Source organism: Rhamphochromis sp. 'chilingali' (assembly GCF_963969265.1).
Source record: "Rhamphochromis sp. 'chilingali' genome assembly, chromosome: 6".
Lineage (NCBI taxonomy): Eukaryota > Metazoa > Chordata > Actinopteri > Cichliformes > Cichlidae > Rhamphochromis > Rhamphochromis sp. 'chilingali'.
The window spans coordinates 2,318,117-2,345,640 of NC_137933.1; the positions used below are offsets into that span (position 1 = coordinate 2,318,117).

Here is a 27,524-nt window from a genome sequence, read left to right on the forward strand (position 1 = left end):
TCTATTTTTTGATTCTATTTGGAAAACTCTGATACAAAACTCAATTCCCCTTAATTCAAGGCTGAACTGAAAGCTCACCTTGGGACTTTGAAAGGTTTAACAGATTTGAAAAGCCATAAAAAGTAACTTTAACGCCTTTAAAGATTGTGTTTAAAATATCTCACATGTGGGGTACATGTCAGGTATTTCCTGTATGTTTCATTATTTCTTTTTCTATTTCTTTTATTTATTGCTTTACATTGTAAATGTTCTCAACTTCATAAGTCTCGAATTGATATTTTTATATAATATACTTAACTGTATTTCATGTCAATACTGATAATAAAATAGAAAGGGGGGAAAGGGAATGTGAAAGATAATTTGATTGTTAATCTGTTAGCTAATATGGAAGTAATCCCATACTTAATACCATGAAATAAATCTTTGATTTTTAAATCCTTTTACTTATTTCTCTTTTTTTAATTGTATTTTAAAAAAGATTTTGAAAATCTATTATTTGATTTAAAATTCAGAAAACAATTTTTTTATTGAAAGGTTAATTTTTTAATGTGAAATCCATTTTTGATTTGAAGTGTTTATTAATGGATTAATCAATTTTGAAATATTGGCTCAAGTAATGTTTTCTTTTAAATTAAATTATCAAATAATAAATTACTTTAGTCATGTTTAAATAATCAAAATAAATGGTGATTAAATTTTAAAATGCATATTTTATTTTACAATTCATTACAAAAGCACAAAAATTCTTTATTTTGATACATCTGGCGCTTCTGGTCCTCCATACAGTCCTCTTGAAACAGAGCTGAGGGTGCAGTCCCCATACTAATTCTGCTTTATGGAGTATTGGGGTTTATGCATAAACCCCAATTGGGAGGGTACTTTTGAAACCCATTTATAATTAGTAAGGTGTAATTAATGAAGGTAACAAATATTGGAACGTCAGAATATATTTTATAACAAAAATTGGTTAGGGCTATTCTGCGTATAAATACATAAGGATAAGCCTATATGAATGAGGACTACTCTCATTACAAAGTGATGTTGGATAAAAACAAAAGTGCAGAACAAGAAGGACTTTTGTGTTTGGGAAGAGAAGTTTCCATACCCCGATGTCGTTCAGATACGGTTCTCCATAAAATATGCAGCAGAACCAGCTCTTCCCACACCGGTGGATTCTTTAGGAAGTGTAACGAGGTTTGTTTATGCAGCACTACTTTTGTGTACCTCCGACAATTACTGCTACAAACTAAGATACCAATTTTCGGCGTTGTTTAATAAAAAAAAGGTTTAGAAAAATCCCCAATCGTGACCATTTTTCAAGTTTTACATTGCGTTTTTTAATTATGTTTATCCTTTAAGCACAGACGGTAGAGATTGCGTCGTATTTGTTGGACCTATTTTCTTTAGGATGGCTGTGCTGCGTTTTTCTCTGTCCCTCTGTTGTCCGTGGCCGCCATCTTGAATTTTAATGTTAATTTCTTTTAAAAAATGTGTTTCCTGTGTTATTTTCTTTTAGGGTATCGTGCTACATTTGGATTAGTTTAAAGAAGAGCTGTTTTGTTACGCGACGGTTTAGCGTTTTAAGATTGTAAGTATTTTGTGTGTTTGGTGGGGTTTTTTTTGTTGTCGACTGGGGTTATTTAACGATACCAAGCCGTGTAACGCTCTCAGCTTCCTTTTGAACTCATTATGATGTATAACATTACTTACACCCGGTAACTCGTTATTTGCTTTCTTTGATAACGACAGTATATTGTATCTACATGGATTCAGGTACATTAAGTAACTTTTAATTCGCTGAGAAACTGAATATTTAGCCCATCGACCTAGCTAATGGCTTCCATATCAAACAACCTGTGCTAATGCAGTTTGATAGCGTGCGTTAGCTGGTGTATTCCAGTTGTTTGTAGGTAGACTGCATACCGTAAACTATTTGTTGGGACATGCTGGGAGCTAAATGCCGTGTAATCACCGAATATTTCATGATTTTTGAGACGACATAAATTTGATGAGGAGAGACTGAATAACTGCAATTAGTCGTTGCTCACTGACGATCAAGTTAAGTTAGTAGGTGAAGTTTCATGTCGGCTAACATGAATCGGGGAGTGCGTTAATGCTTGAGGATACGCTGAGGGTTTAAATCAGCAGGCCCGGCAAACGAGCCGTATTTGGTCTTTTTTTTTTTTGCTGAAATTTAGCAGCTTGATAGGGAAACGTCAGAGCAGTTTGTGATGTCGAATTGGTATATTGTGGCATGAGATGGTCCTTAAATATGTGCATCAGTCTAACAGTACTCGACATCAGTCTTTGTTTTTAATTGCGTTTGATGGGTAGTATTTGTGAGACGTGCTTAGTCTTTGGAAAATACCTAGGCATGTAGCCGGCAAGCTAACCACTCTGGCCTCGTTCGTGGTAATTAGCCTCAGGCTAACGAAGCGAACGGTTGGAGAGAGGGGAGTTGTCAGCAAACAATACCCTGCTATATTCACAACTCTGGTACAATTTCGGCCTCAGATTACGGTGTGGCCTTCCGGGTTTCTACTGCCTCTCCCATTCCCCGAGGATGTTGTGTTCTCCAGTAGCTAACGTTAGCTTTTGAACCATAAAGACGAAGCACATTTGCTTCGATCACAACTGCGATGATGCCACACTATAGCGCCCTGGAAACTGCTCGTATGACAGACTTATAAACACCATGGCATGGTAATGAAGCCGAAAACGTGTCTGTCATATGATGCATACATTAACAGGGCAGCACTGTGTGGATGGATGACAGGAGAGAAGTAATTTCTGGTGCACTTGACAGTAAGCCAATGCAGTATGTGGAATTAACGCTAAGCGGCGCTCGAGGATTATTTTTCTGTACTGACATTGCCCAAACCTGAAGTGTCTCACAGCGCTGGGTTCATTCACTGATGCTGATCACATTATGCCAGTAGTGTTTTAAATGGCAGTTTACTGGGCAAACAAAAATAATAACCAATTGTCATCATTGAAAAGCTAAAAGCAGCAAATGTGTCCTTTTTGCTTGAAATTAGTTTGAGATTGATTAAGAGAATAATATTTGTATGTATGTTTAGTCAGATATCAGTGAAATCAGAAAAGAAAGAAATGCAAGAAATGTTTACCTTCACTGTTCTACCTCTGTGATTGCCAAATGGTATCTGAGTAACTTTTCAAATCAGTCTTCTTTATATAGCGTCATTTCACAGCATTGGTTACCTTGGTACAAACCCTACAGTAACTGTGTTCCGCTGTGTTCTCATTACATTACAAACCCAGGTGATGAGGTATCTAAAATGAAGATGCCTTGATGTAGCGATGCTAAACAGAGCAAATAGTGTTCTTAATGCAACATGAAACGTTTGTAGCCAGCAAATTCAATATTAGTTTGTCATTTAGTCAAAAAAATATTCAGCTTGCCTTGAAGTTAGGAACAAAATATTTTATACCTGATTATACCTGATAGATTAACTCTATCATTCCAGTTTATAAGATATTTTCTGTTAATCAATTGAATTTTTGCAGTTTAAAAATTTCTCGTCCGTTTCTTCTTTCACCAGGTTTCAAAGTCTTGTCCCCAGTCTTCCCCACTCAAGAGTGTTGCTTCATCTCAGAGACTAAATGCAACTGGACCAGGGGTCTTGTGGGCATGAAGTGGCTGGGCGAATCCAAGAACATGGTATTAAATGGCAGACGACATGGAAACAAGTTGACTGGCGAGCAGACTGTGAGCCCGAGCCAGACTCGCTCTCAGCATCCACAACGTGCATCTCTGCGCCACAGCAAGAGCCACACCAGAAACCGAAGATGTAGCCGCAGTGAGTTCAATATGCTTGCTTTTACTAATGCAATGATTCTTCAACTGCAGCATACTTTAACTTTAGCATGCTTGTGCTTTTTGTAGGATTTAATGCAGCCAGTCTGGAGGCAGAAAGGCGCTATGTACCCTCCTCTGGAATGACTGCCAAGGAGTTGTGTGAGAATGACGATCTAACCACGAGCCTCATACTGGATCCATATCTGGGCTTTCAGACACACAAAATGAACACCAGGTTAGCAAATATGCATCTGCTAATTTTCTTGCAGCTTCTCCTGAGATTATCCCAGATGATAAGCTTGTAGTTACTTTTGTATCTCAAATGTCTCCTGATAGATTTCGACCTATTAAGGGAAGGCAAGAAGAGCTGAAAGAGATAATTGAGCGCTTCAAGAAACACGACAACTTGGAAAAAGCTTTCAAAGCTTTGACATCAGGAGACTGGGCTCGAAATATATTTCTCCACAAGACGAAGGCTCAAGAAAAGCTCTTCAAACAGCATGTAAATACACTATTATTATTTTCCCACTATTGTGCAAGCCAGCCATCCAATCACAAAGCTCATTATGTGTTTTCCATAGGTGTTTGTTTATCTGCGCATGTTTGCTACAGACAGTGGGTTTGAGATTCTCCCTTGTAACCGTTACTCATCTGAGCAAAATGGAGCTAAAATTGTGGCAACAAAGGAATGGTGAGAACCAACTGATATATGTTATTAATAACTGTGAACTTTGGTTTTGTTTAAACTTGGCCATTGTCTAGTTCAAAGATAATTCTAGTTACAGTGATTTCAAACTTTTGATCTAATAATAATAATTGTAACACTATTAAAAGTCCTTCACAGGATGTGAGTAAAATATATTAAAACATAAAAAAATAAAACTGCAAAAAGAAGAAACATAAGCAGTTTATTAGAAGTTGGAAGAAACAGATAACCAGAGTTGTGGTAGGATGTGATGTTAACTTACAAACTTGTTTTCAACCTGGGTGATAACCCTTTCTGCCTAATTTAATATCGCAGGAAAAGAAACGATAAGATTGAGTACTTGGTTGGGTGCATTGCTGAGCTCTCAGAGAGCGAGGAGAACTTACTGCTGCGGCATGGAGAGAATGACTTCAGTGTCATGTATTCGACCCGCAAGAACTGTGCGCAGCTGTGGCTTGGACCAGCTGCATTCATCAATCATGGTAGTAATCTTCGTTTTACTTGTGGAAATCTTATCACACCCTCTTGTTAAAAATTTTGACATCACTGTTTTTCACGAGTATATTAATTGCTGTGCCCTCCCCTCACAGATTGTCGGCCAAACTGCAAGGTAGGCTTTCTTCAGCGTCTTTTGGGATCAGTCACTTTTAAATGTGGAAACTCAGGTTATTAAGACTTTTTCCGTTTGTCTTCTAAGTTTGTGTCAACAGGTCGGGACACAGCTTGTGTGAAAGTTTTAAGGGACATTGAGCCAGGAGAAGAAATCTCGTGCTACTATGGAGATGGTTTTTTTGGGGAAAACAATGAATTTTGTGAATGCTATACGTGTGAAAGGTAGGAGTATACGTCATGAGAAAACTAAACACAGTGTTTGAGTGTGGGTTGGAAAAACAAAAGAATTTGAGTAAAACAAACTCAGAATCTCAGTTGAGTACGATAAGAACAATTAAACCATACTTTCTTTTTCCCCCCCCTTCTGTCATGTAGACGAGGTACTGGTGCTTTCAAATCCAAAGCTGGACTGCCAGTGGAAGTACCGGTGATCAACAGCAAGTATGGATTGCGTGAGACAGACAAGCGCCTCAACAGGCTGAAGAAGCTAGGGGAGGGAAATAGGACCTCAGACAGTCACTCTGTAGGCTCGCACACCGATGTAGACTCTCAGGAAATGCCAAAAACACATCAATGTAAGAGTCCTCTAACAGTTAAACATGTATTTCGTCTGTTGCAGATGTGAAACTCCTTGGGCAATACTGTCTTATATCTCTTAATTGTACCATGAATCATCCCCAGTAATCTGTATTATTTGTGCTGCAGGACTCCACTAGAAGTGCAAAATGTTACATTTTATTTATTTTTTTCTATATGCAGTTACTTATCTAAAAACATTATAATGTGCAGCCTTTTCTGTTTTTCCTCCAGCTGCCAGAAAAAGAACATCATCATCGTCATCATCATCTGGCCTGAAGTATAAAAACAGGACTCAAACCAGACAGACTTTGTCAAGAGCCCTTACTACCTCATGTTCAAAACAAGGTCGCGCAAACAATAACAGGGTACCAAAGAGACTAAGATCCCAATCTAAGCCTTCGCTAAGTAAAGTCCAGTTGCGAAGTCGGAAAAGGGGTGCAGAGCCCAAGGCACTGGCCAAACGAGAGACCTGCCAGTTGGGTCTCACGGACTCAAAGATGTCGCTGTGTAAAGGCGTCACTGTAAAGAAGGAGAAGGATGGGCAGGAGCTAGTGCAGCAGACACTGGGCCAGCAAGGCTATCTGACACGTCATACTGCCAAGGAAAATGGCCACCTCCCAGCTGTGCAGAGCAGCGAAGGCAGCCAGTGTTCGATGTACAGAACTCGCAGGTCCACAAGGACCCTTGTAAAGGCTCGGGAAACAGCATCTGGTGTTAAGCTAGAGCCCAGCGCCATGGATGGTTTGAGTCCAGTCCCTGGTGGGGTGGTCATCAAAACAGAGCCAGCTGACATGGAGGAGTACCTCCACCACGGAGTTGAGCTAGAACATCCATCATTAGATGCTGGCTATGCCAGAAGACGCTCAAGCACCAGGCAGAAACGGCCAGCACGGATCAGGGCCGAGCGGACAATTAAATGCGAAGACACATATGGGGAGTCCTTCATGCAAGTGGTTGGCAGCCATGCTGCAGAGTTCTCAGATTGTGGAAATATGCTTTTGAGCTTTGCTGACCAACATAGAGACTACAATTGCGTCACCCATGGCAGCAAATCTTTCCACCGGGACAAGGGAAAGGGTAGTTGCCGGTCTCAGGACAAGGGGAAGAAGAAGCGTCGGATCACAAGATACGATGCTCAGTTGATCCTAGAGAATAACACAGGCATCCCCAAACTGACGCTCCGCCGGCGGAGGGATAGCAGCAGTAGCAAGACCACTGACCCCAACGATCCTGTTGGCTCCTCCCATCTTTCGGCATCTACGGTCAATTCACCTTCTTCGAGCAAAATTAGCATAAAGTTCAGCAAGGATCATGACAAGGATAAAGGCAGCTCCTACATCGCCAAACTGAATAACGGTTTTGCCCCTGTGGTCCACAGCAATTCCACCAAGCTGAACATCCAGTTGAAGCGGGAGGATGATGCACGAAGACTATCACAGACAAAGGTGGACCAGATTTCCTTTAATGGAGACATGAGTCAAGGTCTAGAGACCAGGAATGGTGGACATCTGACCCAAAAGGTCCTGGCAGACCCTTCGTCTGATGATGAGGACAAGGAAATGGAGGATGACGATGACTACTTTGATAATGAGTTTGAAGACGATTTCATTCCACTTCCTCCAGCAAAGCGGCTCCGACTCATTGTGGGTAAAGACTCCATAGACATTGATATCTCCTCCAGGAGGAGAGAGGATCAGTCTCTGAGGCTCAATGCATAAGCGGTGGACTTTTCCCTGTAAATATAGACGACCTGCTAATCAACTGTTGTGTTGATGTAAAAGAAGTACAGTAATTTAAAAAGAGAGAGAGAGAGAGAAATTGAACATTATTAGAGGGTGCTGTTAACTTGAAACAAATTTGTTGTTCACTCTGTCACTTTATTTCATATAAAGACCAACCACCCAAAATATTGATTTATGGAAATTTTACAAGTCCATCCCGTGATAGGAATCTTTCTCATTTTTGGGAATGATCTAGCTGGCTCCTAAGTGAAAACAGAATTTGTTTTAAGCTAAACTATTCCTTTAAGTAAATGCACTTGTTTATTCATAATGGACGTGGATATTGTAGAAAGTGTACAGTATGGTGATTATTCCTCTCTGTCTCATAGGCAGGTATTTTACTGAACTTTTGGTTTTTGTCTCTAGTTGGTAAGTTTCAGTAGGCAAACTGCACTGAATGAACAGTGTAGAGTGGTTGGTCCAGAGGCATTGTAACATCATCCAGACAGTCCTTTAGGATGCAGGTGCCATGTTCTCATTATTCCAGTAGTTTTCCTGGGAAAGAATGTCTTTTTTCAGAGTATAATTTAAGTTCATCATGTGTATGTATGTGTAGAATTGAATTATGATGTTAAATTTGGGCTATCATGGGCTTACCCACAGGAACAGTTTTTATATATGGTATATCAGGTAGGTAGAGCCTGATCGATCCTTATACTAAATCTTTGCTACCCAAAAATTCGGTATTGCATGCTTAAATAAAAATAGCAAGTGAGTTGTATTGGAAGAGGGACATGCATTAGTTTAAAGTGAAAAATGAATGAAACGTCAAACGTTCCTCTTGTGGTAATATGATTACAGCTCCAAAAGTTAGTCAATCTCTGTGGACTCCCATGATAAAAAGTGTTACACAGTTGAACAATTACACATTTTACAGCAGAGTTTTGGTAGCTACTTTGGGAGGTTATTACTCCCTTCGTAACAACTGTGTGACTCTAGATTTTGCTCAAGTCTTTATTGACTTAAGATTATGCATCACTTTTTGTATAACTGATAGTTAGTGCCACACGCTGTCTGCAGGATGTCACCTCAGGTGATTGAAGTCACAGAACTGGATCTCTTGTCTGTGTTTTTTGTTGTCTGTTTTAGTACAAAATGTTTTTTTGAGTGGTTATTTTTCTGAGAAGTCTGTTCTCCAGGTTTAGGGTGTCAGATTCCTGTGTTTTTGTGTTACTCAGTACTAATTTGCAGGAACAGGTGCGATTCACCTTTCTACCAAACAAAGCTAGCATTAGCTGTTAACATAGCACCCCAGCCACTCATTGTCATATGGTCACTTCAAACAAACCAAAAAAAAAAAGTAAAGCAAGCCATAATGCAAATGCTGAGGCTTTAAATAAACTTTTATATTTTGTCTACAGTAATTCACAAAGTAGTTAGGAACTTGCAGTGGAGGCACCCCACCATTTTTCCCCCGCCGTGATGCTACTTTGCTGCAAGTGATATGGACAGCAAGAGGATCTTTTTTTTTTTTTTTTTTTTTAATTAAAAGGTATTAATATTGAGGTTTCTCAAACAATATGTGTGGGTCTACAGATAGATCTGTGGTAGGCTTATATATTGGTCAGGCTCTGTTATGTGTTGGAAACAACTGACAGAGTAAACAAGTAATCCAGCTTTAGCAGCAAGGAACGTGTGTTTTTCATTGTTCAGACATTGAGCACATTTCTTTGTGGTAAATCCCTGTAGCTTGTTCAGTGATGTAAATACACACTTTAAGCAGCATAATTTAAAAAACAACAACATCAAAAACAATTTTATAATCCAGCATACATAAAATTGTATTCTTCAAAGTTTTTCATTTCTGGAGCTACTCTGTAATGGTAACATGGCACATGTGGTAGTTCAAGGTCATTCAGATCCACTTTTAAAGGCTACCAGTATATGCTTTTGAAATCCGAAATGTTAAAAGTAATGTACAGAATGACTGGCTTCCGTGTCATCGTTGAATGATGTTTTTCTCCACGCTCACTCTTCACTGTGAGAGTTTGTAAAATCAGAAGTGATGTCTGTTGACACTAGACTTTGCAGAGGAACCTTTCACTGTTTCAAATGTTCTTGAACTTTTGAATCTTGTACTGAGGCTTTCTTTTTTTCTGTTTTTTTTTTCCCAATATACATTCTGTGGTGCTACTTTTATTTCCTTCCTACCTGTTTGATTTTCTCTTCCATGTACGAATGGCAGCATTAACCTAGAATTTAGAAATACAGTGTATCACTTATATGTTTAGTCACTTGTTGTTTTTTTTAGTTTCCTTTACAGGAGCGCATATACTTTCCAACAGCATTAGGTGCCTTAAAGAGCATTTTGACAAAATTTCTCACATAGCTAATCATGAAAGAGTGTAAATGCTAAGCCATCTGTTTTTCCCAGAGAAACACTTCATCAAAAGCCCACCGTCAGTCCTTCTGTATATTATTTTCTTATTGTGTGGATGTAAATGAACAGCCCAAGGGATCAAGACTGAGACTCAATGTTAATCTTATTTCCTGTGTTTAATATGTACTGTTGACATCACCAGCAGCTAATCACCATTTTGACCATGCTCAGTGTGGCCCCAATATCCCCTCCTTTGGACTTGTCCATCCCACACTGTAAACTCTTCCAGGTGTTACCATCTGTGTGATCCTTGTCCAATAGAAAGCTGTCACAATAACCAGCTCACTCAAAAAGTAAAAAGAAAAACATCTAAACAAATGTGAATAATTTGCGGAAATTTTTAGCGTGTTGCGTGGGTAGTGGGAATCATGTAAAGACAAATAAAAATGGGCAGTGCATATATTGTCCAATATGTAAATCATGTGAACACATCTTGTACTTATTTAACAGTTTTGAATACTTGAAAACTATATAAAGTTTCTTTGTGACTCTTGTTCCTTGAGCGTTTTGAGTTCTGCTGTTAAAGTGTACAATTTCCCCCTATTGGTGCTAGGACATGTGCCTTGAAAAGTTCAGTTGTGCATTTTCCGAAGAAATTGCAAACTAATATTAGAAAACATAGTTTAAACACACGATGCAAACTAATCACACCATTGTGATGAAAGTTCTATATAGCATGTTATTTCCTAATATTAAAAACGCTCTGAATCTGCTGTAAGCACTTCAACTGGAATAGCTAAAAAACAGTATGTACCTTTTAGTTCTAAGGTTTTACATATCAACCTCAGATAAATAGCAGCACATTACACAGTGCCATTATTCAACAAAAACTAAGCCAGAATGTAGAAGCAGTGTGTGAAAACTAAGTCTGCCTTTACTGCTTCTATTAAGAGGGCAGGTAGCAGCCAGATTCTGCTAATCAGATGTGCTGGATGAACTTATTATTCCAAACAGTTTAAAGTGTCATTCTTCAGCGAGAAACATTAGTAAGTGGAAAATGCCTGAGACAGTCAGTATTCCCGGGAGTCAAACCATGAAATAGTGAAATAATTTAAAAAAAATCTGAAGACAAAAGTCTCAGGCTCTAAGGGCCTCAGCATGTTAAATGTTGAAAAAAAAAGTTGAAGTTCATGACAGTTAAAAAAAAGACAGAATAAATCAATATGTAAATATCTGACCATAATGCACAGTACCATGTTTTGAGAAAGCTTAACAGCATATTGATACCCCCCCCCCCCCCCCCCCCCCCCCCCCCCCATATCAGCTGTCAAGCAGTGGTGCCGGGTTGATAATTTGATTAAACTTCTGATATACCAAAGTATTCTGCAGTTAAATGTGAAGCTATCTGTCTGAAAGCTAAATAATCAAGTGGTGGAAGGGTCCAGTCAAAGTAATGCCCAATTGATGGGGTCTTAGGTGAGTTGTGCACAATAATAATAATAATAATAATAATGGATTGGATTTATATAGCGCTTTTCAAGGCACCCAAAGCGCTTTACAATTCCACTATTCATTCACTCTCACACACTGGTGGAGGCAGCTACAGTTGTAGCCACAGCTGCCCTGGGGCAGACTGACAGAAGCGAGGCTGCCATATCGTGCCATCGGCCCCTCTGGCACAGTAGCACAGTGAAAATATCTGTAAGCTATATGAAGTTTCTTTGTATCTCTTGTTCGAGTTCTGATATTGAAGTTCCACGCTTGTTACAACAAACATCCCAGTATGATTTAATGCAAAAAGTGAAGATATCAAAACAAAGTTAAGATTTTGCCATTCACAGTGTTGGTCAAGTTACTTGAAAACAGTAATTAATTACTGATTGTTTCTCCAAGTAAGTTATTCCGTGACTTTAATGATTATTTATTTTCAAATCTAATTAGTTACTTTATTACTTTTTAAAAACATGACACACAACCTGAATACATTATAAAGTAATAGACCTTTCAGACCAATTTTATTTTTTCTGCATAATCCATCATATAACCCAGAAACCATTTGCTCTCAGCTCATTAAGTGTCTGTCCTCTGCCTTGATGCTGGGTTTTCTCATGGAACTGATCTAAAATCAGGTGTGTAATTATGCCATGTTTGGGTAGGATTATTGGATGCCTCGTGTCAAGCAGTAAGGAAGCCTTCATTAACCGCCCTCCTACCCTGAGAACACCGTCTTGCAATATTGGGTCAAGTTGGAACAAAGGATGGCTCTGTGGTAATTTACCATGGTTCAGTGCTTGGATTTCCTCCTTGAAAGCATCTTCTTGTGCTAATTTTATAAGCACATGACTTGCTTTTCTCCTGTCTTCCACATTTATACCCTTTGTTGCATTGGCTCTTTTGGCTAGTTGCTGGATCCTGGCAACTACATTTACTGCTGTATGCCATTTTGAGAACCTTTAGAGTCTCTCCAAGAAGTTCCTGTCCTCTACTACCTTTGTTTGTAGTATTTGTGTCGTTTTGACCTCTGGATCACCTACCAGAAGGTCTGGAGTTGAGTCTGGTGTGACAAACTCTCTTTCCCACAGGAAATGAGGTCCAATGAGCCAATTTGAACCTGAGGCCTCTGGTTTCTCCTCCAGGGCAACTTTAAAGGAGAAGGTGTCACTGCTTACACTCCACCTTACTCCCAACACAGTCTAAAATGGGAGTTCATGATGACTGATGTCCACTTCCTGGGCTCCACTAGCTCGTTCACTATCTGGAATTAACTCCAGGACTTCTCTGTTGGCTGCTGTGGGATGTTCCCTTTCATTTTGGCCCGCAAGATACTTCATTGCATAATTTGCGCAGCCTGGTGAGGATGCGGCCCCGAAAAGATGGACTTTCATGCGATATTCTTTTGGCTCTGTGTTTGTTTCACCATTTTCCCACCACAGTAATTTCTGTCCTCTCTGTTTACATGAAATCTGTTAAACATCTTCTCTACATCACAGATGATTGCAATTGGGTGTTGGCGAAATCGGCAGAGTACTCCAGTCAAACTGTTAATGAGATCAGGTCCAGTCAAGAGGTGATCATTCAGAGCTGTGCCACTGTACTTTGCAGAGCAGTCAAACACAACCCTGATTTTTTACGGTTTTCTCAGGTGATAGACGCCTTGATGTGGAATATACCACACATTTCCTTCTCTGGGATCATCTTCAGCTCTTTCAGCATCACCTTCCTTGAAGACATTGTCCATGAACCTTACATAATCGTCCTTAAATTTGGGATTTTTCTCAAACTTCCCTTTCAGGTGCTTAAGTCACACCAGAGCCAGAAGTTTATTTTCTGGCAGCTGAGGGCGTGCCTTAAAGGGAAGTGGCATCTCTAGGTGCCCATCAGCATTCTGGTGTATTTTCTCATTTAGCAGTTGCATGAACTGTATGTCATCTTGTGATATGCTCTTTTCTCCAGGAGCTGTGTCTTTGAAGTCTGACTCAAGCACTCTGATGATGGTGGCTGGTGTCAAGGGTGGAAGTTCCTTAACAGATAAGCGATGGCACAGGCCTGTCACTTCTGCTGATGTTGCCATTTTTTGTGAACTGCCAACAATGCTCCAGCCCAGGTCTGTCTTGATTGCATATGGCTCTTCGTCACTTCCCGCGATTACTTGCCGTGGTGCCAGTGCTCTAGGACAGTTGTAGCCTATTAACAGCCCGACCTTGCAATCCATTAACTCAGGCATTTCCTGTGCTATTCTGATTAGATGTTCCCATCTTTTGGCAGTTTCAGAGGTGGGAATGTGTGAACGTTCAAGTGGGATGAAGTCTCTGGTTTAGGCAAGCTGATAAAGCTTTTGGGGGAAAACCCTCTAACTCTGAGCCCACTAACTCTTTCGCTCTGAACAATGTAATCTCTTCCCATCATAGTGGTTAGCTTTAACTTCACTGGCTCTAAACTCATCCCCATCTCCTCACATACCCCTTGATCTACAAAAGTGTTGCTACTCTGTGTATCTAATAGAGCATACACTAAGGTCTCTCTCTCTGGAGTGGTGGTTGAAGAAACCCACACAGGCATGATCATGGATGTGCTCCCACCATCTCCTCTGTCCATGCAACAAGAAAGTGCAGATATGTTTTCTTCTGCCTGCATTCTACGTGATGATGTGTTCACTGCAGTCGTTGGACGGTCTTCGTGAAGAGCTGTTGGATGATGTTTTTTACAAACCCCACAAGTCGCCTTGGGCTTACAGTCTTTTGAATTGTGTCCTCTTCTCAGACAGCCAAAGCACAGGTTATTGTCAAGTATGACCTTTCTTTTGTTCTCCACGGACATTTTAGCAAAGGTCTGGCATTTGTGAATAGAATGGCTTTCTCCACAGCAGATACATGTGACTGAGTTTGATGGCAAAGCATTTGCTTTTCTTTCTATATCAGGCTCATTTGAATTGTTCTCCACTCCGCTGTATCCTGTGGTTGTTCTGTCTGATGCTTTCACATTTGTGATGTATGCATTAGCCTTTGGACGCTTTATGTCCCTAGCTGACCTTTCTTCAGTGTGTTTCAAGGCATGAAATGATGTTACAGGATTGCATGCAACTTCCGCTTCTTGTGCAACAAAATCAGCGAATTGCTTGAAGCTTGGATATTCTTCTGTTTGCCGTAACTGCAATGTGACATGACGATTCCAACGAGAAGTCACCCAGTCAGGAAGTTTTTGGAGCAATTTTTGATTCTCTTCACAGTCATTTAACACCTGCAGTTCTTTGATGTATGGCATAGCATTGCTGCAGTCTGTCAGAAAATCACTGAATTGTCTCAGTTTAAGCGACTCTCTTGAACGAATCTTTGGCCAGTTGTTCAGTTTTTCCCTAAATGCATGCTGGATTATAAAGGGGTGGGCATACTGAGCATTCAAAGCTTCCCAAGCTTAGTCATATGCTTCGTCATCTTTTCTGTAAAAGCTTCCCTCCAATACAGACCGTGCTTCTCCACTGATGTATTTGCGTAGGTAGAACAACCTGTCAGCTGGATTTGTGCATCGCCGTTCTATCAAAGCTTTGAAACTAGTGCTCCACTCTAAGACCTTAAGTGGGTCCCCTGAGAAGACGGTCAGTTTTAGGCCCTATTCTCTTCTCATTGTATTTGCTCCCTCTAGGCTCAATCTTTGAAAAATACAATATCGCCTTCCACTGTTATGCCGATGACATACAGATCTATTTTGAACTTGCTGACGACCTTGCTGTGTCCCTGCACTACTTTCAAGAATGCATGCGGGAGGTCAAAGAATGGTTCCTGAGTAATTCCCTTGTTTTGAATGATAAGAAGACTGAGACTGTGGTGTTCAACAGTAAAATCCCTCGTGCCCAACTCTGTGCTGCCCTGGGTTCCTTTGCTAGTTTTTCTTGTGACTATGTCAGTAACTTGGGTGCACTGCTGGATAGCTCGCTCAAACTCGATAAGCAAGTGTCTGCTGTAGTGAGATCTAGCTTCCACCAACTGCGCCTTATCTCTAAGGCTAGGCATTATGTTCTGCACGAGGACCTGGAGAGGCTTATTCACGCTTTTGTGACCTCCAGGTTGGATTATTGTAACTCCTTGTACTACGGTCTTCCCTCTTCTCTTCTTCTTAGACTGCAAACAGTCCAAAATCCAGCAGCCCGCCTCTTGACTGGTACCAGGAAATTTTGCCATATTACCCCTGTCCTAGCTAGCCTGCATTGGCTGCCCATAAAGTACCGTATTCAATTTAAAATATTACTCCTTACATTCAAAACTATTAATAAATTAGCGCCAAGTTATCTTAGTGAACTTCTCAAACCACATACTCCTGCTAGAACACTCAGATCTGCCACTCAACTACTTCTGACCCAACCCAGATCTCGGCTGAAGTCCCGGGGTGACCGTGCGTTTGCTCTGGCTGCCCCGGTACTGTGGAATAACCTTCCTCTCGACCTCCGCGCATCTGATTCCATTGCACTGTTCAAATCACGACTAAAAACCCACTTATTCAATCTTGCCTTTCCCTCTAGTTAATATTTCTTTTATGATTTTATGTCATGCACTTTTATGCTCATTTAATTTCTTGTTTGCTTTGTACCTGTTGCTTTCCTATGTATCAGTGACAGCTACCTACTTGCATACTTAGTACTTGCTTTGGTCCTATTTCTATTATCCTCTTCCTATTCTCTATCTTACTTGTTAAGCACCTTGGCATACCCTTGGTTTTTAAGTGTGCTTTATAAATAAAGTTTATTATTACTAGGGATGGGTATCGTTTAGGTTTTATCCGATACCGGTGCCAAACCAGTACTTTTGAAACGGTGCCGGTGCTTAAACGGTGCTCGAACCGGTGCTTAAAGAATGGAGAACACAAAATTGGTCCAAAAACCTCTCATGTTTAACTGTTTTCCACTTTTTCTTTGGTCATTTTAGCCTTTTTGGCCAGGGTGAAGGGAGTATCTGCCATCAAACAAGAAGACAGCCGCATGTAGCTATGATGACAGGGCTCTAGACTAACTTTTTGACATGGGCGCACCGGTACGCCTAACTTTAAAAATTTAGGCGTACCGGCACAAAAGTTAGGCGCACTCAAATTTTTCAACCGCATCGCTTAACACCGCAGTTTTACATGTGCACTTTCTTTGGGGGGGGGAAGTCCATACAGACAATATTAATTTCTAAATTATTAACTAACAAACTTGTGCTTAAAGTGCTTTGTCAATATTGTAGAAAATGTTAAAAACTTAATCATCATCTTGGCCTCCTCTGACGACCTGTTTGCTGCTGTCTGCTGCTGAAAGGCCGTGGGGAGAGGGGACACTTGGGCAGTGCATTTACTGCAGCATATAATGTGTTTTCTGGATACACTGTGCTTTTTCAGCATTCAAATATTGATGGCACCGTGTCAGAGCACTGGCTATGAATTTCAGACAGATCAGGCCTTAACTTAACAAAAAAGTTATCAATAGTTCTTTTCATCTTTTCTTATTACCCACAGCTACAGTACATCCACTTCTCTCAGGCCCAGGCTGCTCACTAGGGCTGAGTATCATCACTGATTTCTATAATCCATTCAATTCCGGTTCTCAAAGTCCTGATTTGATTCAATTTAGCCTCAGACAGTCAGAAATATTATAATTCTGATCATTTATCAGTACAGTAATGAGACTTCATCAGAATTGTGAAAATCACAGCAGATGCCTTTGTGTGAAAGTAACTGAGAATAAAACACAGGAAAACATGAAGGAGATTTTCCTGGTCTGGCTTTTTATAGCAGATAACCTTAAAAATATTCTGCAATTTTGCATAATTTTAAGAAATTTAAATTTCTTCAGTATTGAACAGCAGAAATTAGGCTTTCTTGTCCGAGGTCATTTAAGTGAAAAAAGAAAAAGCGCTGTAAACAACGCTAGACTGGTGGGTAATAAGCGAATGAATAATGCAGAAAACAGATTTGAGACGGGAAACTGTTCCTGAAGTACAGAGAGAGAGAGAGCTGTGCAGGAAGTGTGATTTTTATCATGGTGGAAGCAAAACAGCAAAAGTCAGAGGGAATTCATGACGACATTGATCAAATGTGAAGCGCAGTTTGCTGCTTCTTTTGCTGCAGGCTCGGTGAATTTTGGTTGGAGAGAGGCAAAACCTGCAGCTCAGAATCAGCGCAAAAAGACGTAAACACAGCGCGGACCCGAAGAATCGCTAAGCTCCGACAGCGTGTCCGTGTTCAGGCCGTCGGGTGAGAAAGCCGAGAAAGACGAAGCTGATTCTGATGTGTTGGGTCCGCTCCGTGTTTAGGTCTTTGTGTGGAATCCGTTAATGAATTGATATCGCTTTATTCAAGCTACTCACCTCTCTCTTCCACCTGCACTTTCAACTGGACCACGGCCAATCAGAGAGGTCCCGCCCCTGACTATCTCTGATTGGTTTAGTCCACAATAGGGGCATAATGTGTGTCTGTTGTTGACCACACGGAGAGTTACAGAGATTTTTTTTTTGTTACCGGAACAGTTGGTCGCACCTGTGCGACCAAATATTTATTTTTAGTCGCACCACTGAAAAATTTGGTCGCATTTGCGACCAAATTGGTCGCACTCTAGAGCCCTGGATGATGTTTGCTAGTTCACCTTACATGCATTAATGTAATAACGTGGTTAGCCTACTCAACGTAAATTACACACGAACAACATTAAGCTACTCACGCAGAGAAGAACGGCTGCTGCTGCATCATCATCCTCATCATTTCTGCTACACTGGCAGGGCTAGGGGCCAGGACTCTCCTCTTCGGGTTTTTGGGGGATGTTGCTAACTCTGGGTCCGATAACAGGCAACCCACCCACAGTAGATGTGCTCGGTGTGAGGTCTCGCAGCAAGCTATCAAATACGGCGCATTTCTCGGCTTTTAAAAAAACCCGCTATGCATCGCCAGGTGTTTCATCGGATTTGAGGTGTTACCTCCTTTGCACAGTATCACAGTATCAGCTTAAAGCACTTGTTGCTGCTGAGTTTGCATCTTTTGCTGTGAAGTACAGCCAGACTTTTGACCGCTTTGCCTTGGACATTTAATCTGTAGCTCTGCTCTAAAAGAACGTACATACCTGGACCCGCCTACTATCCTCGGAAACATAAAATGATTGGCTAGAATCCAAAGTGTATCACAGCTCAGGGAAAAAAGCACCGAAATATGTGCTGCTTTTCGGTCTGGTTACTACCGTTTATGTCAGAACCGGTGCCATCATGGCACCGGATACCGGTACCCATCCCTAATTATTACTTTACTTGTTACTTGAAAAAAGTAATCGGGTAAGCGTTACTGCCTGTCTCTGTTAACCATTATATGATGTTCACATCTGTGGGACCCTTTTCAATAATACCAAAAGAAAAATGTGATTTATTATGATTTCAACTTCAGACTCCTTCCCTTCAGCTCAAACAAAGGATCACATGAGGTTCCACAGCCTAGACGAAGGGTAGGGAACTCCAGGCCTTGAGTGCCGGTGTGCTGCAGGTTTTAGATGTGTCCTTGAGCCAACACAGCTGATTCAAATTGTTAAATAACCTCCTCAACATGACTTCAGTTCTCCAGAGGCCTGGTAATGAACTAATCATTTGATTCAGGTGTGTTGACCCAGGGTGAGATCTAAAACCTGCAGAACATCGGCACTCGAGGCCTGGAGTTGCCCACCCCTGGCCTAGACGGATATTGCAAAAGAGGTCAAAGGAAGACTGAGAGAATATAAACACAGAGGATAATAAGGGAACAGGACAGAGGTGGTGTCAAAGAATAATGTTTAAATGTTTTTATGCTTTGCTTCAATACTGATAATGTTCATATTTTCACTGTGCAGCTCAGCTTGATAAACGTGAAACTGCAAGCCGCGTGTGCCATGTGATGAGGCCACAAGATCAGCACAAAAATACACATCTTTATTATTCTTAGAAACTGACTTGCTGCACACACACATACACACGAACAGGAAAAACAGGAACTGCTATCTATGCTTTAAATAAAGGAAACGCCTGCAACTGAGTGTGAGTCGCTCTGTTGAGCTCTCACCCGTGCACGTTAAAAATCTCTCCAAGTGTCTAAGTTAGTTAGCTTTCTTGTTATATGTAAAAATTGTATTGTATTTATTTATTTAAATTTTACTTTTTAATTATTTTACTTGCATTTTTAATCACTCTTATATTTAAATGTTCATTTGCTATTTTATCTAGGGATTGAGAGTAACGTAGTTTCTATTCTCTGTATGTCCTGTACATGTGGCAGAATTGACAATAAAGCTGACTTTGACTTTTGACTTTGACTAAGTGTCGTTTCTTCACCTGAGTGTTTGATAATTGTTGATATCCATGACAGGTGGGAACACAGCTGAAACTAATCGTGCACTAAAGAGACACGGGAAGCAAAACCGAACACAATGCACACAGGAGGAGAGACTATCAATGTAAGACAGTCCAGGTGTCAGTGTTAGCTAGTTCCTAAGACATACATGCTTGACACAGAAAGAAAGAAGAAGGAAAAACTACAGGAAAATAAGCAAGAACGAAAGAAGAACGTAAGAAACCAGAGTACACAGGGTTCGTACAGGTGCTTGAAATCCTTGAAAATGCTTGAATTTTAATATTGTCTTTTCAAGGATTGAAAAGTGCTTGAATTTCAGATGTGGTGCTTAAACGTGCTTGAAATGCGTATTTCATTCACCACAAACAACTATCTGACCGAATAGTTTTCTTATCAGAGAAATAAAATGAGTTGCAAAGTGTAAAAGCTAAATTTCTCCACCTGGGCTGCCTCGCACACATGTCAGTCTGTTTCAATGTGTGACCCCGCCCCTCCCTCCGGACAGTCGGGGATGAGTGCGCTAACTTGACGTTGCTGTTTTAATGAGTGTTTGATGGAAAACGACACTGGCGGGATTTGAGTCACATGACAGGTGAGTCCTAGTAAATAATTTCGAGTATGTGTACATAACACAGGCTAATGTTTAAAACTATGATTATTATTTTGCTAGCTATCAAACTTGCTGGAGAAATGATTGAAATGCACTGAGTGTGATAGAGTACGGCAGTGCTAGCACAGCAGTTAGTTATGGCATGGTGATTTATGCAGTGTGCTTTAAACTTGGCTAACATTACTTAGCAGTAGCAGTAATATTAGTGACTTCACTCAAGTGAAAGCTTTAATCGTTAGTCCGACACTTAACTAGCCAACTTAAGCCTTAAAGAAAAACTGGTAAAAAGAGGGACTGATGCATGTGGGCACAAAGAAGCCATTTCTTGTGCTGCTGAAGTTCCCTGGCTTTCATTCAAAATGTGTTTATCGTGAGCACCGACACATTAAACCATTTAAAAATTATAAATGGCTTTAAGCTCACATTGATGCCTGTGGGGCTCTATCAGCCACGGAGACGACAGACACATTTTAGTGTTTTAATGAATGAATGTTTCATACTTTAAGGCTGCCTGTTTATTTAAGGGAGATGAACAATACATTATTATTTGACATAATTCTATGACAGGTGATGGACTGAATAAATAGATTTTAGGTCGATGTTTGTGCGTTTTTAAAGTCTTATATGTTGAATTGAACTGAGTGTGTCATCTGTTCAAAGCCTCCCGTCAGTGCTGTTCTCCATGCCTGTCTTACTGTACATGGTGTTATTAGCACAAACACTTTAAAGCTGATCATTTAGGACTGTAACAATAATCCAGAGAGCAATGTAGTCAAACATCTCACAGTTAGTTTTATTGGGAATGAACTTTGACCTGTTAGGCCCCCAGGGCTTTTCTGAGCTTCCTGCTCGAAAATGAAGAGGCCAAAATAAATGGAGTATTTCTCTGCAATTACAAACTCTGTGTAAACAGTCTTGGTATCAAAATAAAGCTAACGCTTGTGAGCTGTCATCAGAGGGGTAAATATTACTGCAGATGTTACTATGTCAAAGTTACTGGGACTCAAACATAGAAAAAAATGATTATTTCCCTCACCTAATTTTTAAAAGTATTTTATAGCTTATATGCTATAAAATATACTTTGGGTCACATTTAACCAGTGTTGGGTAAGTTACTTTAAATTAGTAACTTGGTTACATTACTAGTTACTTCTATCAAAAGTAACTCAGTTACTTCAAGTTACTCGTTACTTTCAGAGTAACTAGTTACTAGGGAAAGTAACTTTGGTTTAACTCAGAATTCTCTTGTTAATGTGTTGCTAACTGGATACCCAGCAAGACTGCCAGTCTTCTAGCTTGCTTACTTGCCACAAGTGCACTGTGCCACCAACCAATAGAAAGGAAAAGATAACGTGCACATTTCCACGAGAGAAATCCCACGCCTGATTTTATCCTAGCCATTCTATCCTCGCTTTTTACATCCAACACAAAAACTGCAGTCGTGGTGCTTTCGATTGTACTCAGAACTCGGAAATTCTGCCTTCCGAATAGGAAGATGTAGGCAACACCAGACTGCAGATGAGCTGCTTACAGGGCTGGACTGGGACAGAAAATTGGCCCGGGCATTTTGACTAGAGACCGGCCGCCATTATAGCAAAAATCATAAAGCCTTTGAATGATAATAAACACTGTTGTGACAGTGATGTGCACTGTTCTGATGGTATATATGCATCAATCTATCAATCGTTTGTTGTAAGATTCAGATAATTATTTTTTTAAAAGTGAGACATTTTAAATGAGAATAAGAAAGTATTTCTTTGTGCCCCCCTCTCCCTTTTAATGCCCTACATGGACCCCTGGCAACACTTTGCTAGACCCGCCCCTGCACAGTTACCAGCTGTCAGCTGCTTAGAAAAGGATCCTGGTGTTATTTGTCTCTCAGAAACAGTTCATAACTTCAACTCATTCATGTCACCTGAAAGGTAAACCTGTTTCTCCATCACAGCTCTGATGATCCAGTAAGGACATCTCCTGGTTTCATCTTCATGTTTCCCTCTCACCAGATAACCAAACCATATCATGACCAGCAGCTTTACAGCTGTGGCTCCAGCAAACATCAGCTGATACTAGAAATTAATATTAAATAAATTCTAACAACAGCTGATCAAGCTTAAACGTGCTGCTGTTGTTTACCACGACATCTGCTGGTTTCCTCTTTCTGGCGCAAAGTGGGCGATAAACAAACAAGAGAGCTGATCAGCTGATCATTGATCAGTTTCATGATTGAAGTAGAAACAGGAGAGGGAGGGGGGAGAATGAGAGAAGAAGAGGCAGCTGTGCAGCAAAGACACAGAATAACTCCAGCTTCGTGCCTTTTTCCATTCTAGCTGAAGTTCGGGACAAACTGTGTTCTTTTTCAGCTCAACACCAAACGCGTAATAATTTCTCTGAATACGAGACGATTCCGTTTTTTTACAGGACGGTTGGCAACTCTAATAATTAACCTTATGAACAAAATAAAGTTCAACATCAGTAACAGAGCACCACCCAGCTGTATAGAAACTCCGTCATGCTAGCTAGCACGCAGTCAGCACAACGAAAATAAACTCCACCTAAACTTGGTTCATATCTGACCCAGATGGACTGCAGGTCATAACTTCTTACCTGAAGTTCAGTTCACCTGACACTCGGACCAGCGGCCGCTTCGGGTCTCTCCTCTTGCCTCCCTTTTCCTTCATCCACCTGCTGGCCTCCACCACTTGCTAATGTTATTGAATCTGTTGAAGCTCCGCGATGCCGCCACACGAAGTAACGAATAACGAGCCTATTTAAATCCCAGTAACGAGTAACGCGTTCCCGGTTTTGGCATAATAAATAGTTACTGTGCTCGTTACCACAATAATAACGTAGTTACTGTAACGCGTTACTTAATAATGCGTTAGTCCCAATACTGCATTTAAGTCCAGAAAATCATAAATCAAAATATGGATGTTACCTGTCCACAGATTCATGGTGATGTAACTGCTCTTTTAACTGTTTGGTGTTTGTAGAAATGGTTTACAGCTGAGATTCAGATTTTCTGTGGACACTCATGTCTGCACTTATATTTCTGACCTCGTGTTATAACCGATTAAATGTGATCTCCTCTCTTTTCCCCCATTTTTGGTGGTGTGGGTGCTTAACTAGTTAAAGTACCAAACATCTGTCTCCTGTTGTTGTGTCACGTAGGAAAGAAGCATCAATATCTGATGAGCAGACTTGTTCATTTGTGCAGATTTCTTCTTTTGTGTGGTTGTTTTTTCCAAGTGGAGATGAGCATCTCTAACAAGTTGATTTGTTCACATTTGCACATCTGCATTTTTGAGAGAAATGAGTTTTTTGAGTTTGTGCACTATATGCATATAAGACAACCATTTCCTTTTTCAGTATTTTTGTGTGGTGCATTTTTCTCTGTTTTAACAAAAGAGGAACAAAGAACATTTAAGTCAACCTAAGACGATTTGTTTTAATTTTTACATGGTCTTACTGAGGTGATGCAAAGTGGAACATGCAATCTTTTTTTTTGGTAATGTGCTGGAAAAGCTTGATAATGGACCTTGAAAGTGCTTAAAAAGTGCTTAAATTTGATCCTGAGAAATCCCTTAGGTGAACAACTATAATACCAGTACACAATAATGTAGCATTCATGTAATGTTTTTTCTTCTTCTTCTTCTTCAGTATAACCATGCTTATTTCCACCCATATCTTGGTCATGACCCAGTTTTTCTTTTCTTTTTTTAATACAATCTATCACAAAAATGAACGAGGTTGTTATTCATAAATGTGCTAAATGTCAAATATGAACCACACAGCAGGTAAAATAAGTATTAAACACATCACCAATTTTGTAACTAAATATATTTCTAAAGGTGCTACTAACATGAAACTCTCACCAGATGTCAGTAGCAACCCATCCAATCCACACATGCAAAGAACTGAAACCATAGGTGTCCATAAATTATGTGTCATTATGAGAAATGACACAAGGAACAATATTGAACACCGTAAAATGTATTTATTACTTTATGCAGAAGCCTTTGTTGGTGACGACAGCTTCAAGACTCCTGTACGGAAAAACTAGTTTCATGCGTTGCTCAAACCTGAGCCTTCAAATGCAGTCTTCAACTCCTGAAGGTACCTTCTGTAAACTGTGAGTTTTAGTTCTTTCATATTTCACTCTTGTCACTGTTGAGATCACACAAAGTCTCTTTGTGCTGGTTTTCATCTTTGTTTTGTGTTGTTGGCTTTGTGGTGTTACATGCCACAATGAGTGGCACTGCTGTTTTTCTGTTGCTTTTGTCTTTCAGGTGTAAAGCCTCGACCTATTGGCCACGTGTCTATTGGCTGATCTGGGCACAGTAGGCCAATCATTAACCAGGAATGGTTGCAAAAGGGCAGCTCCCTGGGGCTGCTTCTGAGTCTCTCTGACCTCTGTTTGGTAGGTTCTGTGTGCAAATGGTGTTTGTGGTTGGAGGCTGGACAGGTAAGTTTGGGGTACCTGGTACACATGCAACAGAGCAACAATTGTTAGAAACACTAGGTTATGTGGTTGATGCCACTTTTGTATGGTTTTGACTGACCTTTTTGTAGAGCAGCTTAGACAAGCCTTTAGTTTTGGGTATTGGTTGATTTAGCTTTTAGGGAAGCCCCGGGCCTCTTTTGTTTCGTTCATTTCTTTGATTTGACTCAAGCCCCTGGTCCTCCTCCCCCACCTTTTTCTTGTAAGTGTATTGTTGTTAAGGCATGAAAAATGATAAATAAACACTGCCTGATTTTTAAACCTGCTCTCTTTCATTAATTTTGGTTGTCATGTTCTGCTGTCTCCTAACTGCCTTAGCCCGCACCATGTGGGGGTGGGAACATAACAGTGGCTATAGAAAGATAACACGTGTCTCCTCATTAGGATAGTGGTTTGTGTTGGTGTGTGTGACTGTAGCCTATAGTTTTGTATTGTTAAATGGTAATTTCCAACACTGGTGGTTTCCAATTCGGCCTGTCAGTTAGCAGCTCACACTAGCTGCTGAAACATGTGTACAGTGTATTTATTGCTATATTGTATATGAATAACGGATATTATTTTAATATATCTGCACCACTACATTATTTTGGATAAAAAGAAAACTCACAAGTTGCATGTTTCTAATAAACTGAAGAGTAGGCTGATTTATTAAATATTCCCTTTCTTGGGTGAGGAAAATCATACCATAAAACTGTCTTAAGTCACATTATGAAAAGATATCAGAGCCTTAAACGGGATGATTTTTACTAAGTGGGTCTAGCAGGGCAGGTGAAACACACAGCATCCTCATAAAGATTCAAGATTCAAGGTCTTTATTGTCAATACAACAATATGCACAGTATACAGCATACCCAAATGCTGTTTCACCCCAAGCCCCCTATGGTGCATTTATAAGAACATAAAAAACATCTCCATGAGATATAAAACTAGAAATTACAAATAAATAATAACTCGCTAAATTTGGGTAAAATTACGTGATAAAAAGGTACTATTACTAACTATATCTATGTACAATAAACAAAGACAGGACAGATATAATACAAAGTGGTCATGTACAATTACAGTAACGTGAGATGACTGTGCTGTAGGTATTGAATGCCAGGTTCAAGTTATGGTCAGGACATTGTAGACAAGACGGGAGGAAGACATGTGCAAGGTGCAAAATGTGCAAATATCGTATAATACAGATGTGTTAAGGCATGATGTGACTGAGGTGTGCAAATAAACATACTGTTAAAAGGTTCAGTTTGTTGTGGATTTGTGGAAGTTTTTGTTGTTTGAGTCTTTTGGATGTTGTAAAAGTGTTTGTGTTTATCAGTCCTTGTGAGATGAGGGTTCTGACTGCTTGGGAGAAAAAGCTCTTGTAGTGTCTGGCCGTCACGGTTTTGATGCTGCGAAACCATCTGCCAGATGGAAGGAGGGAGAACAGTGCATGTGAGGGGTGGAACGCGTCCTTCACTATGCTGTTTGCACGTCGGATGATGTGTTTGTCTTAGAGTTGGGAGATGAGTGGCCTCCGATGATGCTCTCTGCTGTCCTCGCTATCCGCTGCAGAGACTCTTTTCAGTGAAAGTACAGTTCCCGTACCAGAGAGTGATGTAGCAGCAGAGGACACTCTCAGTGGTTCCCTGGTAAAATGATGGGAGAAGGAAGTCTCATTCAGCTTCCTAAGAAAGTGAAGATGTTGTTTGGCTTTCTTCATGATGGTGGTAATGTTCAGGTTCCTCTGATATGTGCACACCCAGGAACTTCACACTGCTGACCATCTCAACAGCAGATCAAAAAGCAGATAAAAGATGATGCATTATTGTAGACTATATAAGTAGAATATATATGAACATCTGCAGAAATAATATACAAAGAACACATACATGTGGCAGCAATAATAACCCAAAATAAAACAGCTTCCATAGAACTGAAGGAAAAACAATATTGACAATTATTATAATGTTTGTTTGTTTGTTTGTTAACGTGGTCCGTACGCTCCATCATCCTTTTCGCCGGGCTGCAGGCAATGTGTTTACCATGTTGTGCAAAATTCATGTGGTAAACATTTTATCTACTTAATTAAAATTCACAGATCTGTTTTTTTTTTTTTTTCTCACTGCCTAGAGACAATATTCTAAAATGGTTTTCCAAAAGGGAACGAGGATGCAATTTAAAACAATCCTGTATTTGTAAAACACACATTTTCTTGTTAGTTTCTTTCTCTATATACTGTACTGTATATAGCAGAGATGACAATAAAGTTTACTTTGAAGTTTTTGCGTGTGTGTGGAGTGAAGCTGTGGAACAGATTGTTTTTATATATGCATAATTATTTATTCAAATTTATATATCTGTAAATTTGTATATCTTTTGATGTGTTACTGGAGTTATAAAAGCAAATGTAACGAATTGTAAGGAAGAATGTATGATGGATAGGGCACAACAGGAAGAAAAAATGTTGACTATTAGTTACTAAATAGTGAAAATGGGGTAAAATAAGCATATGCTTCCTCCGACTCCTTTTTTGAACAGTTAAGTTGATCTTAAAGAAAGAACATTAAATTGGTGTTTTGCTTTGTCTCTTCTTCTCTGTTGTTGTTATGCTAACATGTTCAAAATAAAGATACAAAAAGAATATATATACAGTGGGGCAAAAAAGTATTTAGTCAGCCACCGATTGTGCAAGTTCCCCCACTTAAAATGATGACAGAGGTCAGTAATTTGCACCAGAGGTACACTTCAACTGTGAGAGACAGAATGTGAAAGAAAAATCCATGAATCCACA

The 27,524-nt window shown here is 40.0% G+C and overlaps 1 protein-coding gene across 1 annotated transcript; it reads left to right on the top strand.

The window, feature by feature from the left end:
* The first annotated feature begins 1,638 nt into the window (after positions 1 to 1,638).
* kmt5b (lysine methyltransferase 5B) lies at positions 1,639 to 10,372 on the top strand. Its single transcript, XM_080884625.1, has 10 exons — positions 1,639 to 1,773; positions 3,564 to 3,821; positions 3,908 to 4,055; positions 4,157 to 4,322; positions 4,402 to 4,511; positions 4,842 to 5,008; positions 5,117 to 5,136; positions 5,224 to 5,360; positions 5,514 to 5,713; positions 5,949 to 10,372. Exons 1-10 carry the CDS (start codon positions 1,764 to 1,766, stop codon positions 7,433 to 7,435), a joined length of 2,703 nt encoding a protein of 900 aa, XP_080740751.1. The 5' UTR covers positions 1,639 to 1,763; the 3' UTR covers positions 7,436 to 10,372.
* Positions 10,373 to 27,524: the final 17,152 nt, after the last annotated feature.

Bases quoted from the DNA above. Each gene is read 5' to 3' on its own strand.
- kmt5b (XM_080884625.1), top strand. The intron at 4,056-4,156 runs GTTAGCAAATAT...GTCTCCTGATAG, and splicing joins ACACACAAAATGAACACCAG to ATTTCGACCTATTAAGGGAA. The intron at 5,714-5,948 runs GTAAGAGTCCTC...TTTTTCCTCCAG, and splicing joins AATGCCAAAAACACATCAAT to CTGCCAGAAAAAGAACATCA.